The sequence below is a fragment of the Brienomyrus brachyistius genome, chromosome 1 (assembly GCF_023856365.1).
Source record: "Brienomyrus brachyistius isolate T26 chromosome 1, BBRACH_0.4, whole genome shotgun sequence".
NCBI classification, from domain to species: domain Eukaryota; kingdom Metazoa; phylum Chordata; class Actinopteri; order Osteoglossiformes; family Mormyridae; genus Brienomyrus; species Brienomyrus brachyistius.
Genome location: NC_064533.1, coordinates 48487061 through 48504377, shown reverse-complemented (window position 1 = coordinate 48504377; position 17317 = coordinate 48487061). Strand labels below are relative to the sequence as shown.

General features: G+C 39.7%; 2 protein-coding genes across 6 annotated transcripts in view; both read right to left on the bottom strand.

Annotated features, from left to right (window-relative positions):
- Positions 1-8234, bottom strand: part of LOC125747039 (sodium-driven chloride bicarbonate exchanger-like) — a 40816-nt gene extending 32582 nt beyond the window's left edge. For 2 of the 5 annotated variants that reach the window (XM_049021759.1, XM_049021768.1), the window contains exons 1-2: positions 8195-8233; positions 6170-6227 (exon numbers count right to left, since the gene is read on the bottom strand). In XM_049021759.1, the coding sequence (XP_048877716.1) occupies positions 6170-6227; positions 8195-8199 (63 nt within the window). In that variant the 5' untranslated portion in view covers positions 8200-8233. Of the gene's footprint in view, positions 1-6169; positions 6228-6762; positions 6903-6938; positions 7330-8194 lie in introns of those variants that run through there. The other 3 variants (XM_049021721.1, XM_049021731.1, XM_049021739.1) reach the window with 3 other exon arrangements.
- Positions 8235-11857: 3623 nt separating this feature from the next.
- Positions 11858-17231, bottom strand: tbr1b (T-box brain transcription factor 1b). Its single transcript, XM_049021783.1, has 6 exons — positions 16408-17231; positions 15859-16013; positions 15491-15612; positions 14927-15085; positions 14763-14824; positions 11858-13614 (listed from the first exon to the last, which is right to left on the bottom strand). Exons 1-6 carry the CDS (start codon positions 17097-17099, stop codon positions 12774-12776), a joined length of 2031 nt encoding a protein of 676 aa, XP_048877740.1. The 5' UTR covers positions 17100-17231; the 3' UTR covers positions 11858-12773.
- Between the last annotated feature and the right edge of the window lie 86 nt (positions 17232-17317).

The window sequence follows — 17317 nt, the reverse complement described above, 5'->3', positions numbered from 1 at the left end:
GGACACATGCACAATGGATAGTTCCAAGACGTCATGTCGTTCAGCTGCCTGTTTTTGGACAACCCTGAAAAAGGAACAAAAGGAGAGCATGTAGACTCCACATGCAAGGGGATACAAATCCCAACCCTGGAGGTAATCGCTGGACTCCCACAACATTTGTTAGATAATGATACAACCTGCCAGACCTCTGATATGAAGGTTTCCCAGCTAAAGTGAGCTAGCATTTGTTTAAACTAGCATTCATATTTCAATTAAAAAACACAAAGAGAAACGGTTCTCTGTAGGCTGTATGTTTAGTCGGGGCAGTTGGTATCGCTTCTAACTACAATCCCACCTCTCTCACAGCTACTGTAGCTCCCTGGTGCATAGTGGGCCATGTTTGCAATTTGTCCAGAATATCATTAATTCAAGACCAATTTTAAAACACAAGGAATTGTGTGAACTAGTTTTCTGCTTTTGTTGAGTAACACGAAACAATGCGGCTCTGTGCCCTTAATAGTAAAATCCATAGACCTGAAGTAAAATCCATAGATTCTGCTTTTTGGTCCCATTTGCTGACAATTGCAGTGTAATAATAATAATTGATACTTTATTGATCCCCATGGGGAAATTGTCTTTGAGCCTCCCTCAACTTGCTCTTCGTAGAGTAAGCTGTCGGTGAAGGGCAGCCACCTGTTGGGGCGCCCAGGGAGATGTTATTTGTTGGAGTGACCTTCTGCTTATACAGGCACACAGGCTTAGGCCACTGAGCCACGCGCTGCCCCTGAGCTTCCTGGATGTATCTCCATCCACAGTTTTCCCAAGGCCTGTTTCTTAAATCATTCCTCATGGTGCTTTAATCAGGAGGTTCAGATTCGCCCTTCCTGACTTCAGTCTACTGAAGACAAATAGAGGGCGTCGACCAACTGAGGCAGTTCTATTTGTCGATCAATTTCTGGGTGCCCCTAGAAAATAACAGTGACAGGCAGCAATATCGACAAAAAACAACCAAGCTTGCATTAATCTACAGCTGTCATCTCACACACTCACAACAAATAGTCCCATTAGAATGCTCCTTTATTACCACATGAAATCAGTAAATGAAATGAGTCGATTCTCATTATCAGACGTGAGGAACATACCGTTCTAGTGGCCCTGTTAAATTTTCATTCTAGGATCATTTACTGAATGTTAAAATTAAGGTATGGAAACTTTCAAAGTGTCCAGTTTTCCCACTGCTACAACTAAGACCAATAATACCCTCGACAATAATGGGTTCAAGGCTAGACTGTTAATTCACAGTATTCACATATAGCACTTTTATAAAGTAACGCTACAGTATTATAAAAACAATATTTCAACATTCATTGCATTAAAATGATATTCAGGCAATAATGTTAAAAGAACCTTTGTTATAATGTAAAATGCTACAATAAGAACATTCTCTGGCAGCTTTCAGAAGACCTTTACGTAACATGGGGTAAAGTTCTGGGAAAGTTCCCTGTCTGCTGGGGGATTATTAGCCAACTTCACTTCAGTAATATTCAAACACAACTCTGGTCATCCATCCATTTTCCAAACCGCTTATCCTATCGGGTCGCGGGGGGTCCTGAGCCTATCCCAGAAGCAATGGGCACGAGGCAGGGAACAACCCAGGATGGGGGGCCAGCCCATCACAGGGCACACTCACACACCATTCACTCTCACACACACACCTATGGGCAATTTGGCAACTCCAATTAGCCTCAGCATGTCTTTGGACTGTGGGGGGAAACCGGAGTAACCGGAGGAAACCCCACAGCGACATGGGGAGAACATGCAGACTCCACACACATGTGACCCAGGCGGAGACTCGAACCCGGTTCCAGAAGTGTAAGGCAACAGTGCTAACCACTGCACCACCATGCCGCCCCAACTCTGGTCATGTTCAAAGGATCTCAGATGTTTACATTGTGTATACCACTGTTCAAAATAGTCATTAACCATGACCCATCCTGGAAAATCAAGGACCAGCCTAATAAGTGGAGACTGTAGCATCTGCACAGAAGGTTATTTTTTTAGGAATATCTCTGTAAATCCACAGTAAAGAAAGACGTGCCCTTTCAGAATCATGGACATCACCCTTCCCATTTTAACAATGAAAGCCAGAAAAAAATCAAAACAAGACAACCAAAACATGGATAAACCATTTTTTACAGGAATCTTCCTTATTTTTGTATGTTGAAGGAGACATGAGCTGCACGGCTGATCTTTAAAACTCACCACACGTCTGCCTCCAACAGGCGTTATCACCTGCAAAGGGCACAAGGCCATCAAAGCTACAGGCTTCACATAGCGCATATATGCTGTTTGATAGCATTCCCAGACCATGTACGTAATTCTCATCATAAGCGCTACATCCATAAACCTGCCGCCCAGCACACAGTACATCTGCTCTCTGAAAGCATGAACTGCTTCATATTTCATAGTTTAGGTCAAATTTACTGACATTTCACAACTCTGCCTTTGACAGCTATAGATACTAACCATACATGGATCAGCTTGGAGGTTGAGGCTGTAGCTTCACACCTCCAAGGTTATGGGTTCAATTTCTGTACCCAGTTGTGTGGAATTAACATGTCTTCGCCACATTTGCAATGATTTCCCAAGGGAGCCCTGAGTTCTTCCTCCAGTCCAAAGACGTGCGGTTTAGGTGTCCCTATAACTGCCTGTGTGTTTGCATCCATATGTGTTCTATCACTGGCATCCTGTCCAGAGTCCTGTAACCTTGAAAGGCTCCAGGTACCTATGACCCTGTACTGGAGAAAAGCTTCTGGGAAAATGGAAAGATGCGGCTCTGCTTTTCATGCTAGAACCCTGGATGGAAGACAAGCAGCTCTCATGCTATCTTGTCCCAGTTCAAAAAAAATAAATCAAGCAAACTAAATCTAAATCTCTAAAATCTACTTCAGGAATACTGTTACATTATTAAAAAGCATCAGACTACAAATCATACTCTAATAGGGTCAGTTTTTTTCCTCCTCCTGAGAGGTTTATGGGGATTGAACTATAAATATATCAGCCAACGGGAAAAGTCATTACCTTCAGTTAGCTTTGAAAATAATTCTGATTATATCCAACACTTTTACCAAATAAATTCGATAAAATGAGCATAATGGTGGAAACATTTTGACCAAAGTGTAGGGGTTTGAAAAGTGAATGAAGCTTGTGTTTCTGTTAGTGGTCAGATCACTGCAAACTGGAGGTCTAAACGCCCTGGGCATTCCTATCGGACACCTGAATGAGGCACTCGTCTTACGCTGTAATTAGGTGAGGCTTGGCATTTTGTCACTTGATAAAAGCGTAAAATTGCTTGTCGTATCCCACACTTCAAGGAACTGTGGTAATGAATTAGTAATACATTTATAACACGAATGCAGGATTAGCATTTGCCCTGCCAAAATCCGGTTACCTCATTCAACACAAGCACTGAAACGCAGTGTTACGTTAAAAGCTTTTTCATAAGAATAATATGGCCTTAATCCATCCATCCATTTCTCATGCCAACTGCACAAGGTCACTGTCATAACCATACTCCAGTCATGTCAAAAAGACAATTAAATGGACACATCATTTATGTTAAACATGTTAAAGGTGGTTATGTATAATGATCTGCCATAGTCAAGAGGATTGCTGTGCAGTTGTGAAGAGACAGAGATTACGCATCAATTAAAATAGAGTTGCAGTACACAAGAAGCAAATCAAAAGAGCATTTCCTCTAGTCAGTGCACAGTGCCAAAGCATTTTCACAGGTTTATAAAAGCTACTATAGGCCATTATAGGTTGGAAATATTTGGTGGCTTCCTGATAGCTAAACATTACATGTCTGTATTTAGTTCCAAACACAGCGGTTTAATGTGCCATGCGCCCCAATAAGAAGATGGGCTCAATTTTTAAAGCTGTGTGGCAATTGGCTCCCAATTCCACTGGCCTAAACAACGTTTATATGAAGGGTAACATTTTGAACCAATATGGCTCAAACATGAACGCTGGACCATTGAAAAGCCTTTTTCCTGTAGCATTTACACTAATAGTTGTAGCAACTTTTAGCAGACACCTTATGCTGGGCTCCGCCTACAAGGTTTTGGTCAGACATCATTTGGTCAGCCGCCCAAGTGCTGCACATATCACAAAACAAGGACGAAGAATTTTACTTCTCAAATAAAACGATTCTTACCCTTCATATCAAATGAAAAGTAACTGAATTGGAAAGCACCGTAACTGCCGAGTCACACCGGAAGGCCCTGGGGCTGAATCCCCCCATGATATTGTGGGGTTTGCATGGATTCCCAGCAGGTACTCCACAGTATAGACGTTCCCCAGGTTACCGCTCACTAAGCTGGAACAATAATTTTAGTACTTAACAATAATACAGTACTAATACATATATGCAAAATAACTACATACAGTACTGTACTGTGCCTCGAGCCGACGAACCACTGAAGCCGTGCAATATTCTCATGATTATTACAAACCATTGTATTTAACCTGAATTGTTAATATAATGGGTGAAATATAATCATTTGCAGCCGTCCCCTCATAAGTTCAAGTTGTCTGCAAGTCAGATGTTCTTATCCTGGGGACTGTCTGCACATAATCAGGCAGTTAGGTGAACTTCTGTCTTTCAGTTGCCCTTATTGTCTCCGTCTGCTCTCCAGTGCACTGGGATTCCGCCCCAGGTGTCCCCAGCATTGTCACCTGTTATTCCTGAGATCCAGACTCACTGAAATTCTGTACTGGATAAATAAATATGAACATTTTAAGAAGGAGCTTTTTTTTTTTTTTTTAGATTGTTAATTTTTTAAGAGAATATCCAAGATGCCTGCAAAACTGAACAGCCTGAAATTACCCAGTAAATATAAATATTTGAAATCTACTAACCAAGACATATTTGCTTGTTTCATTCTTTTTGAGTTGGCATTTGAGTTTTTCCGGTTTCAGCCTACTGAATTCTAATGACAACAGCACGGCACACATTACAATTATTTCTCAACATGGCCTGCGAATCACTCTGGAAGAGCTCTCTCCGCTCGGCGGCTAACCCTGCTCTTCTGCTTAGAGACGGCAGCCAGTTTAAATCTCCCTGGCGTCTTGGAACCTCATCGGTGGAGTCGCAGATAACCCACAGATGCACGGATAGCTGACACAGAGCTGACCAAGGCAGTGGGTGAAATATTGGTATTCTAGGTACCCAGAATCCCCATCTAGCCATTGATAACACTCTGGACATGAGACAGGCCTTGTCCTCCATATCAGATCTTCTCAATGACAGACTGCTCAGTATTATCCTGGATATCAAAGTGGGCCATGATTCTCTCGTCAAGGCCACAACCTTAACTCAGATATATTTAACACCTTCAAGAGAGAGGCCCACGGACAGAATTTTGTTAAAATCTCAGCTGTAACAAAACCCACTGAAACATTCAGCTGGAAATTAAATGCTAATGATGAAAAATGCCTTGATAACTTAATGCAGGCTTATTCAGAATCAATCTTGAATTGTCTATATGTCCAAATTAAAGCTCACTCCATGTCCATATGCGACCTATCGGTATTTTCGCAAACTATAATATGAAGCAACCAGGCATTAACTGCAAACTGAGTGTCCTAGTGTATAACAAAACGTTTTTTGCTATTTAATATTTCACACATATCAGAACATGTTGGTTGCTTAATCAGACATACAAGTATGCCTATTGTCGTGTGAACAAACTGTGTATACAGCAAAGTGCGCTATTACACCGTAGGATTCGCAGCAAACGGATGAATCCATTTATCCGACCAGACACGACCGCAAGTCGTGCACAGCCGTGGATTTTACTTTAAATGACCCAGTTTGTGTTTCCTTTGAAAATGACCTTATTTGTTAGAATTCCATGTTGTAATATAGAAAACTGAGATCGACTTCAGCCTACGTATATCTCGTACATCCTCGGTTTAACTATTTAAATAAAATCTAACATTAATTGTGACTGATCCACTTTTATATCTAAATGCGGTATGTGTACGTTAACACAACTCTTCTCGTACTTAGTAATTAGCAACGTATACGATCCACATAGAAGTTACATGTATTTATAATTCTCAAGCAGAAGAGCCATTATATGTACCGCTGAAGCAACACCTATCTCGGAGTAAAAATTACACTCACCGTGGGCAGCAAAGGCTCCATCTGAGCTCCTTGGTCCTTCATGTCCATCTTCAGCCGCCTACAATTCAATTTGTACGATGTCGGACTGTTACTCTTTCACGGTATTCCTATCAGGTGTTTCCGGAGCAAGACATACACACACAGAAAGTAATAAATAAAAAGGTAACAAAAAAGGCCGAGCAGATACGGTCACATGTGTCTAAGCATCGTCCAGCCCCGACCCCCTTTTTCATGTAATTCCTGCATTGAATAAGAGGGTTTCGGACTCACTAGCCTAAAGCCGAAAGTGCACAGAGCTGCGCCTTCATGACGCCGCCAGGCAGCGTGAGCCCCCGTGTATCCGTAAAAAAATTACGCCCATTTACTACTACTGCTAGTAATGCTTTACCGTAATAAGCGGCACTTTCATTACACCGCATATAATCTGGTGCTATCGCCCGATCAGATTATACAAAGGAAGTGCGAGTTGTGCTGCGCGCCCAAGAACGAATCCGAATAGAATTATTGTTAATTCCATTGGTGGGGAAAAAAGACTGATGGCCATTGAAACGAAACACGACACATTTAGCTCCATAATTTGAGATTGTAGTGACCTGAGAGATGCATAGCGATTATGACATTCATTAACGACGTGTTTCTTTTATGCTGTATCTGCTAAACGCAACAAAGGCTTCAGACGTGCTGATAGTCTCCCTGCCGATCTGCCATCGTGAAATGTCCTCCCGGGAAACCCAAGGTTCCGTTATGTGCTAATTCACCGTCTACTTACCGTTAGCTTTCCGGCATTGTAATAGCAATAGCGGTCCCAATTTTCGACCTGGAAGCAACTGCAATATGACATGGATTACCTCTTCAACTAATTGCATCCTATGACAGTAAACACAATTCGACACAAAACGATAAAGGGAAGGAAAGAACTGCAGGAGAATGGAGAGGTGTCATTGATTCTTTCTGGGTTTTCACTCACTTGATTCTTGACGTTTAAACTGCATATATTGGAATGTTTGCGAAAAGTATAATTAATTACAGGGGCAGAAGCGATTGAAGTTAAACAGTTCGTGGCCGAAAATTGCCATTTAATGAACTACATGCAATATTCACCTAAATTAGATACTTGCGGATTGTAAATAAATAAAATCCTGCATGCTACTTAGAAGCGCTTTAGTTCTGTAAATGAAAACTATGCGTTTTATGTTGGCCTAATTAAGAGTCATTGTTATACTAGCAAGAGGACTGGGGCGTCCTGTTGTCATAACAACGGAGAAACCAAACGGTTGTTACTGAAGACTCTTGATGACTTACAGTTCTTTTGGTGGTCTTCACTTTTCCCACAACCAGAAAAGCGAAACAAAGACATGTTTTTAATTACATATTCATTCTGTTCATTAATTGCAAAGGCAAAACCTAATTGTCAGGTGAATTGTAGCAGATTGGTCATTTATAGTGTAATTCTTTACAATTCGCTGATCTGCTTGCAAAAACAAAAGTGATATTCCAGAAAGTGTACAATATTACCATGGACTCATTGATCCCATGTAGGATTTAATATGCAATGAATTCAGAATACTGGTGAACACAATCTCCAGGGTTCACTCAGGGTTTATCCTGAATCGCTTACCAGTCCATTACATGACACAAACATACAGAACCAAACACACTCAGTACACTCAGTATCAAAATTTAAAGAACCCAAAGATAGACAAAAAAGCACAGAACATACAGAGTCCATAGATTCAGATCCAGGGTGGGATTATAAGCCACAACCCTGAAAGTGTGAGACCACAGTGCCACCCATAGGGCCACAATGTCACCATAGAAACACCACCTAGCAAAAAAAAGCAATGAATTATAAACCCCAGGTATCACCCAACATGCAAATAATTTATGATCATTGGCAATATTTGCTGAAAGGCGCATGAGTGTATAGAGGGAGACACGCCACAATGGAAGATATATGGATGTGGAAAAAGTAGAGTACACATGCTTTATTTGCACTAGTACATTGGAAGGCTTCTCTTCACTTACCCCATCCTACTGTCCTTAGCTTGGGGGTCACAGTGCGGGGTCTGCTGGACCCCACAGTGCAGTGCCCCTGGAGCTGGGAGTTAGAGGGCCTTGCTCAAGGGCTCATGGACCTGTGGCTCTTCTGCTGAGGTTTGGGTTTTGTACCAGTAATCTTCTGATCACACACAGAGACTTAACGTGCTGAGCCACTCATCGCCTGGGCTTTGAAATGACTAACAGCCTCCAAAACACTAGAACAGCATGTACCAGAGATCTGAGTCATTCACACGCTGCTGAAGAGTGCATAGACAGGATTCCTCTTTACACGCATTTTATCTCTCCTATAATAAACAGTCACATATATGTGCTCTCTTCAGTCATACTGAGTTTCCACGTCATCAAGTGATTAATTGTCATTGTTGACACACAATAACAAAACGTGCCCTCTGCCTTTAACCCATATTTAATATGGCAGTGGGCTGCTATTATTCAGCGTCTAGGGAACAGTGTTTCACTGGTGAGAGATTTGAAGCAGCAACTTTCCAATCACAAGCACATGTCTCTAACCATTAGGCCCCCACTGCCCTGCAATGTAATATACTTATTAAGTCAGTTCAGATACAAACAAATGTGTTTTGCTTTGTTTTGAAGGTATTTGAACACCCTTCAGAAGGTAGTACTCCATGGTTACAAAGGTAGACGTTAATTACACTGGTATACAGTGATTTTGGTGCCAACGATGTCTGAACAGTTTTATATTAAGTCTATGGTGCTGATTAAGAATATGACTCCAGTTTTGCCAAATTGGCTTTAGTTTCTGATATATTTGATAGTTAATTAATTAATTAACGCGATATGTTTGAAAAGCATTGAGAATTGCAAGAATATATTTATTTTAGTTACAACTAGTAAGTCAGCAGTCTAACATCATACAGAAAAGAAATCAAAAATATCTAACAGTGACAGGAAAAAGTTATGTATGATTTAATTAATTAATACAATATTAATTAGTTATTAATTGTTATTAATGTCAATGGTTTAAAAAAACGCTGTTTATGCGATTTCCTGTTATATATGTCATCAGGGCAATCATGTTGGAGACTCCAACAGTAGTCTGCCCTCATGTGTATGTCCCATCTGCCTTGATATCTCTCCTCCATCACCTTCATATCCTGGTGGAACCTCTCGCCTTGTTCCTCGCTGAGGTCTCCAAGGTTATCTGGAAATCTGTTTAAATGGCTATGGAAGCTATGGAGTGCATCTTTATGTTCATATTAACTCCCAAATTTCTGAAGTTAGCAAGCACATCTTGCACTAATTCTTCATGATTGTCTGCTCTGTGATTACCCAAGTAGGTCTTCAAAACAGAGACAAAACTCTTCCAGGCCGAAGCCTCAATGTCGTTCATACATTTGGTAAAATTGAGCTTATGAATCTGAGGACCACCAAAGATTCCAGCTTTTAGTTTTTCCATGCTCAGTCCAGGGAATGATCTACAAATGTACTTGAAGCAATTACGCGTTTTGTTGTTTTTGAACCATGCTCTCTCCACAGATGTAGCAGAATACATCAGGATTGCTGATGCAGGCTCTTCTTGATGAAGTCATATTTTTTACATGTATTTATATACTTCTTAAGACTGAACTTTTTGGGTATAAACCAAGATTGGTTGACAAACTTATACTGTTGCCAACTTCTTTCCTTTGCAAATTCACAGTTGAATTCTGGCTTCAAAAAGTCGCTTTTATAGCATTGTAGGCCTACAAATTGAAATACAAAGTAATTATATGGGATATTCCATTACTTAACACACTGTTAAAGAGTCAAAAACAGACCAAAATCTTTGCATATGTTGTCACACAAAAGTCACATTGGGGGAATGCATTATTTTCATGGATGTCCATTATCTCAAAAACTAGAACCAATTCAGCAAAAGTAATGGGATTTTTGAATTCAGCACTCTCAAAATACCCTAAATGCATTCAAAAAAACCTTTTTTGTAGACCTGTATAATTTTCACGTAACTTTACATTTATAATTTTTGATTTTATTTAGGCCTAATTAAAATCTAAGTTTTAAATAGGAAAATATGATTACCTCATGTGCTCAAAACAAAATGATATATTCCCAATATAATATACATGACAGGTTTCAAAGGTTTTATCCAAAGTTTTGCACTGAATAATCATATAATTGATTGTTTTGAAAACAGTATTTACTAAAAGTATTTGATTAAGAAGAAAATATAATGCACGAAATACGAAAACGCACCACAACAAACGAAAAACAGACGTTATTGTGTTTTATGTATTTCCATTTGCACGTAGCGCTAGTTGAAATCTTAACCAACTGTGTCTTTGTTATTGTACGTGCATGTGGATAGAGAGCGACAGATATTTCGTGCACAATGTGCAAGTGTTTAAATTAATGTCACCACAAGATGGCAGTAAAGCGTGACTAAATAGCCATGTACTCAATAGGCTCAATAGGCCTTTTATACATTAAACATGCATCCATCCATCCACCCATATATTTTATAAGGTAAATTCTGATGTTAGTTTAAAACTATGTAATCAATTTGACAACATTTTTTGGGGGGTTAAGTGTTGGAACGGTATTCTAATTAACCAAGGCGTTTTCTGGTGGAAATGTGCTATACATGTATAGTTATATAAAAACGAATCTAACAAAAAGTCATTAAGTAGGTCTGTGTTTGTTAGTCAGTTGCATTTATCCAGTCTGCATGCATTGGGATGCCTGTCACAGAAAAAGTTACATTTCTCTACTTTACAATCCTCAAGATAATATTTTTTAAAAATAGGTTTTATTTATAATCAGGATGAACTGGAAAAGACAATAATTTTGTAACTTACACCCCATGTGTACAGTAATCTGTAGTGATATGGAATCCAAGAGCACAGCAATAATTTCTAGAATAAATTTAGGTGTCAGATTCCATATTTAAATTTAATTGGCATATTTGTGTTTGTCTAAACCATAAAATACAAAAGTAATTGCATTGTTATGGATTTCCCTGAAAATCTTAATAATAAAAATTAGTAAAATGAAATACCAGCTTTTATGAGACTAACATATTTTCAGAGTATTATGAAAGGGAAGCAATATTATGGCTGTGGAAAAAATTCCCATAATGTCTAGATTGTCCCGATATGATTAAGGCTGCCCGATTCTTTAAATCAAACTCAGGGGGAAAAAAATACAAGATCTATGTCATCTAAATCGAGACTGAACATAATGTTACAGCGTCTACGATCTATGAGGATTGAAATGCAAAGCAAGTTTAACACATTCTGTTTCTGTGGCGCTCATTTACGAATGTTACTGCTTTTTCAGAATATATAATTCTATTTTTCCTGTCAGCAATTCAACAGCAAACGATGCTTTATCATAATGTAGCGGATGAAATCTCATTAAGAAAAAAAAAAAGTCACTGTCTGTAACCTGCACAGGAAATTATTAATACTTGGAAGTTCTTAGATTTACATTGTAATTCTCGAGTTGTATTCCTCGTTTTGAATAAATGATGCATTTCAAAGCAAATGATAACTTCTCAAATGTATAAATACTACATACATTAGACTCAGGTAACTAATAAATTAATAAAGCATTTCCCATGGAATAACAAGACTTTTGCGACATTTTCAGACACAGGCTTTTAATTTCGTAAAAAATAATATTAAATAAATAAATAAAACACACGTTCACATTGTAACGACATTTACAACATATGTCACACAACATTAATATTAAAACACAAGCTCTAGGCCTACAAATACCGACCGAAATGCAGGATTTATTGACAGATAGGTAAAAGAAAATATATCAAATATTAAGACATATTCAAGGTATTGATAAAATAATGTTCACCATGGATAAATACGCATTGACACCCCCGCCGCTAAAACCTAACAATGAAATTAAAAATTGGCAGCACAAATAAATTAGCCGATTTTACGATTTAATTAATCTAAATTGTGGTTTGCTAGATCGTTATCCATAAATTTCACACATCACTTTGTGACTATACATTTGCAGAAAACGATAACGTCAGGAGATTTATAAATATAAAAAAAAACGATCAATAGTTTAACATACCCCTACATTTGACACAATAATTACTAAAAGCTAAATATATCTGTACATTGATATTTTTCGTAATTAACAAAAATAGATTAAGAAAATGTGTAGGGAAAAAAAAAGTTAAACGAGGGTATTTTGGTATGTTTCATTTAACTGTGCTTTAGCGTAGCATTTGAAATGATCATTTCAATAAAAGGTACCTATGGACCATGATTTTTGGATGAAGACTGATTTAACCTACTGGCAATTTTGGGGAAAAAAATGACTAAATTTGTTAATAAAAGGTAAGAATTAATTCAACAGTGATTGGATTCATCGTGGCCTTAATCGTGAAAGTACAGTGATTGCATGCAATGTCGGGTTCAATAGTCATGTCAAAATATAGGCTAGCCTACAAATAAACAAATATTTGACTTATGTCAACTTCCCTTATAAAAGAAAGAATTCGGAGCGCACTAGGGTAGGTGGGGCCCGTCTGTTGAGGCCGCGCCGTTATCATCTAACTATGTGAATAGAAGCTGTAGTAACCAACGTCCTTAGCGCAGTTCTTCTCGCATTCCCGAGTCGGTAACATTTCACTTTTCAACGGGGACGCCGTTTCCGACACCGGCGTGGCCGACGGTGAAATACGTCTTCTCTTGGCCTGTTCGAATATCCCAGAGTCGCTCGAATCGATAGATTTTATTGATGAAGGCGTCTCTGTCCAGCTGGATTCCGACAGGTCTTTTGGCTTGGCGTCTTCGGAGGAACCCAGCGGAGATCTTTCCGTTGCCAGGGTGTCTCCTTCATCCACCACGTAGTTTGAGGCGCTAGTCCTGCTCCCGGCAGAATTTGGTGGCCAGCAGGAAAGAACCGAGCTCGATTTGCTGCAGTACTGAGGTGGCGTACGGGCGCCCCACCCCGAGGGGTCGGCGTAATAGCCCAGAGGTCTAGCAGAGCACCCTGCAGCGGGGAGTGGAAGTGCCTTTACTCCAGCAGCTGCGTAAGACAGCAGGGTGGCCGCGTTACCGGCAAAATCAGCAGCGGCGGCAGCGTCGTATGCCGAGGTGGCAAAGTCCAGTCGATTGTTGGCAGGGGTGACAAACCATCGCTGCGGGGAGGCCGCTGCGGTCTCGTCGGCTTGTTGCGGGGACAGCAAGCTGTTGCTTAAAGGGACGCTGCGGTCCGTGCCAGGACCGGTCCCGGTGCCAGGGTGGAAGCGGGATTTGGCATAAGTGCTGACAAACTGGTCCTGAAGGAAGGAACCAGCCATGGCATATCTCGCACTAGGCACGATCTGAGAGCGAGGCGAGTCACCAGGCGACGGAGTCAACCGATCAATGTCGCAACCTGTGTAGATGCTGAATAAAAAAACACACAAAGACGCCAAATTACACACACTTGCTTAGTAAATGTGCGTATATATTTTACGTGTTGATGGATGTATTATACTGACAAACTGTTAAGCTGAAAATGGTTAAATGATAATCACGTTACTTTGTCCTGACAACGTTTATTGAAATTGGAGTTTAAAATTATTTTAACTCAGTTTCTTACTTTATTACCTACATTTAGGCTACAATACAGGCTATAAGAAATATATTTTATATCTATTACGTCACACGACAAACAAAGCATTGTCTTCGACATATCCCTTTGTGTCACATAGATTATTCTTTCATACTAGAGATATCTGCGCAGATGTTGTTTAAAACTATCCAGTTTTATTTTGATGGCAATGTCTTTCGATTATACGAATGCATAACGGCGGCAGACCTGACCGAAATATTGTTCGCTAACACTTAACTTTAAATATTAAAAACACAGCCATATTTTATAAAGGCATATAAATTTAAGCAAATAAAACGACTGCGAAGTCGAACTTTAAATGCTGCGAAGTCTTTCACCAAGTGTTGGCATGTATATTTGCAGCAAAAAAATATTCAAAACTTTCTAAACAGAACAAGACAATAGTTAAAAAGCATACACAATCAGTTAAAAGTATATACTTCATTCTCCATATGTGAATAATACCTCTAATTAAAGTCGGATACAACTCTGTGTTGGGCATCGTTATTATGTAAATAAGCAAACGCTGATTCAGAATAATTTGGAATGCACAGGTTTTCACTTTGTGTTGGTGTTTATAAGTATCCTTTAAGAAAATTCGGTTAAACTATAGGCTGTTGAATTAATGCAGTAGGATTTTTAAGGTTTACTTATTATTATGTCATTCATTGGATCGTCGTATAGTTTTATCATAGAGAAATCCAAGATGTGTGTGTTTCATCTCATATCGCTATTAGGGTTAGTAGCGCAGAGACCGTTAATACTTTTTTTCCATTGGCCAACAATGTCATGCCGCCTGCATTTTAATCTATTTGAAACACTAACGGAAAGCATTATTAATGAACGCCAAGTCAGTTTCATGTTTATGACAACATTGAAAAAGCAATGAAAAAAAGAATCGCACGCCATAAGCATGCGAACCCGTTTATAAGTTTCTTACGTATCGTAGTTATCCCGAAAACCCTTTGCAAATGGATTGTGGTCGATTTTTAACTGTGTAATCTGTAAAGAGGGAGAGAAAAATGCAATGAATTTCAAATAATTATACATTTTATACAAGTTGATACGTTTAAAAACTAATAAAAGGTAAATAGTTTTTCTTACATCGGTATTCTGGTAGGCGGTGACGGCGATGAATTGCGTTTCGGGAAAAGTGAACGTTTGCACTCGGCCGGGTTGGCTGGAGTCCTCCGTCCCGTCCTCGTTTACTTCCACCACATGCAACCTAGGCTGGTACTTGTGGAGGGACTGCAGAACGACCATCTGCGGAGAGCAGCCGAGGAGACGGGGATAAAAAAAGACGTAGGTGTTAACGACTGTCACATCCTTTTCAGTCCCTTTCGCGAGCGCAGAAAAGGGTGTACATACTTTCAGGCCACTCGCTTGGCGAACCGTAATATGGCATAGTGTGAAAATCTGAATTTTTCACATCGCATCTTTTTTTTTTTTTTTGCTCAAGGAAATACTGGTTTGCTATGGCGTTGTGAGATGCGATTTTATTTTTATGGAAATATATAAATTGGACCGAAATCATTCCGATACATTATAAATAGGCTATTTGTATTACACAGCATACGCGCATTTCTGAATTTTTAATTTGACAATAAAACGTTAGGCCTACGTAATAGCTTGTGTTTCATTTGCAAGTTTTGAAGAGCCGAAACTTACCTGTCCTGTATTATTTGAGGCGCCTTTATTGTTTGTTAATTTAAGTTTTCCAAAGGAAATTTCTTGGCGCATCCAGTGGGCGCCGGTGTTCGGGGAATCTGGGTGCATGTATACTCTGTTTCCTGGAGGGCAACAGTATAACGGAAATATTGTTATTTACCTTTTTCTAAAACAATATAAATATCTATATGGACATTAGCTTTTAGCTCGTTTTAGTATTTAAGGAAAGGTGCGAAGCAAGATTTATGAAGCTCGTTTTCAGACTGAAGGGATGATGGAGCGCTGACTCTCGACAAAATAATCAATATCGCCACCGCACACACAATTCGGAACTATACTTGCTTAGAAACTTAATTAGGAGAACTTGCCTGTGACATTTGTATCCGCTTTACCACACGGAACCCACTTTCCTCCTTGAAATCTCCAGTGGTTGGGGTCGGCAAGAATTACATCCACAAAAATATTGTAATGAGCCGTCGGGTCCAGACCAGAAATATTAAAACTAAGAAACGGGAACATTCGCCTAGAACAAAATGCGATTGAACAAATTGTCAGTCGATTGTAAAATATACCGACACAGATAGAGATAATTTCGATCGATAAATATTTTTGAAATATTACATATATTCATTTAAAGCAGAGCAATTAAGCACAATTCATTTAAAACTATGTATTGATATTTTTATGCATTACGTATTTGAAAACATCCGACGGATCTTCAGGTAATTTACTCGGCATTTTTATTATTATTAAACTGATGATAAACCAAGTAATATTTCCCAAAATAATGTTGTAGATACAGAAGCCTATGAGAACAACAACAACAACAACAACAATAATAATAATACAACGTAAAAATAAACAACTACCATAAATACAATAAAAACGGTTAATTTTGTGTTTTCGTATTCACTCACCTTCCTTGCTTCGTGATAATCATTTCTGTCTGATGTCTGTGAAACTTCAGCCACAGAGCCCTGTTGCACAGATAGACTTGAGCTTTTCCAGGCACGAGCCCAGCTTGTGTCGAGGAGAACTGGTAAAAAGCCCCCCCTTGGTAAGTGTGTCCATACTGTTGCGCGTAAGGGTAACCCGCTGTTGGGTAGCCTTGCGGAGAGGTGTTGGTCAAAAGGCTGTTGTACGCTCCATTGGTTATCACCGGGTGATGAGGCATATAGCGGTTCGGACTCCCGATTGAAAAGGCGGGATGCGTTGGTCCGTGTTGACTCGGATAGGGGAACATGGCACTGGGAGACGCAGATACTGGCTGAGGCTGGTTGGATTGAGACAGGAGATACCGTTCTGCTGCAGATCCATCGAAATTGTGACGAATTTCAGAGACTCCTTCCAGAACAGGAGAGAGTTTGCTTCTCTGGACGTCCCCCGGTGCGTCCTTGGAGTCAGGAAAATTGTCTCCCTCCGACTGATTCGTCATCCCACTGGAATTTTTTTTCAGAGGTGAACTACTCTCCAGGTTGTCACTAGCGGACATAACAGGGTGGTCCTGTATGGCTAGCTCGGATCCATCTGAGTTGGGAAAACCACTGCCCACATTCAGAAATTTTTTGGAGAGCATGATGGACGGCGAGATACAATGCCCCAGCTGCATAGCTCAGTTACAAACGGCGACTCACGCAACCTTTGTGAAATATCCACTCGCTTAACTCAACGCCCCACAAATCGAGTTAGAGAGAAAACGCCTTCCTGCGGTTTTAACTAGGTTTTCAGTTAGACGACAAATGAGCCAATTGACACTACGCTGCAATCAGGAACGATTCGCTTTTGATCTTTCTGCCAGCAACGCTAATGAAACGACTTTTGCTATTG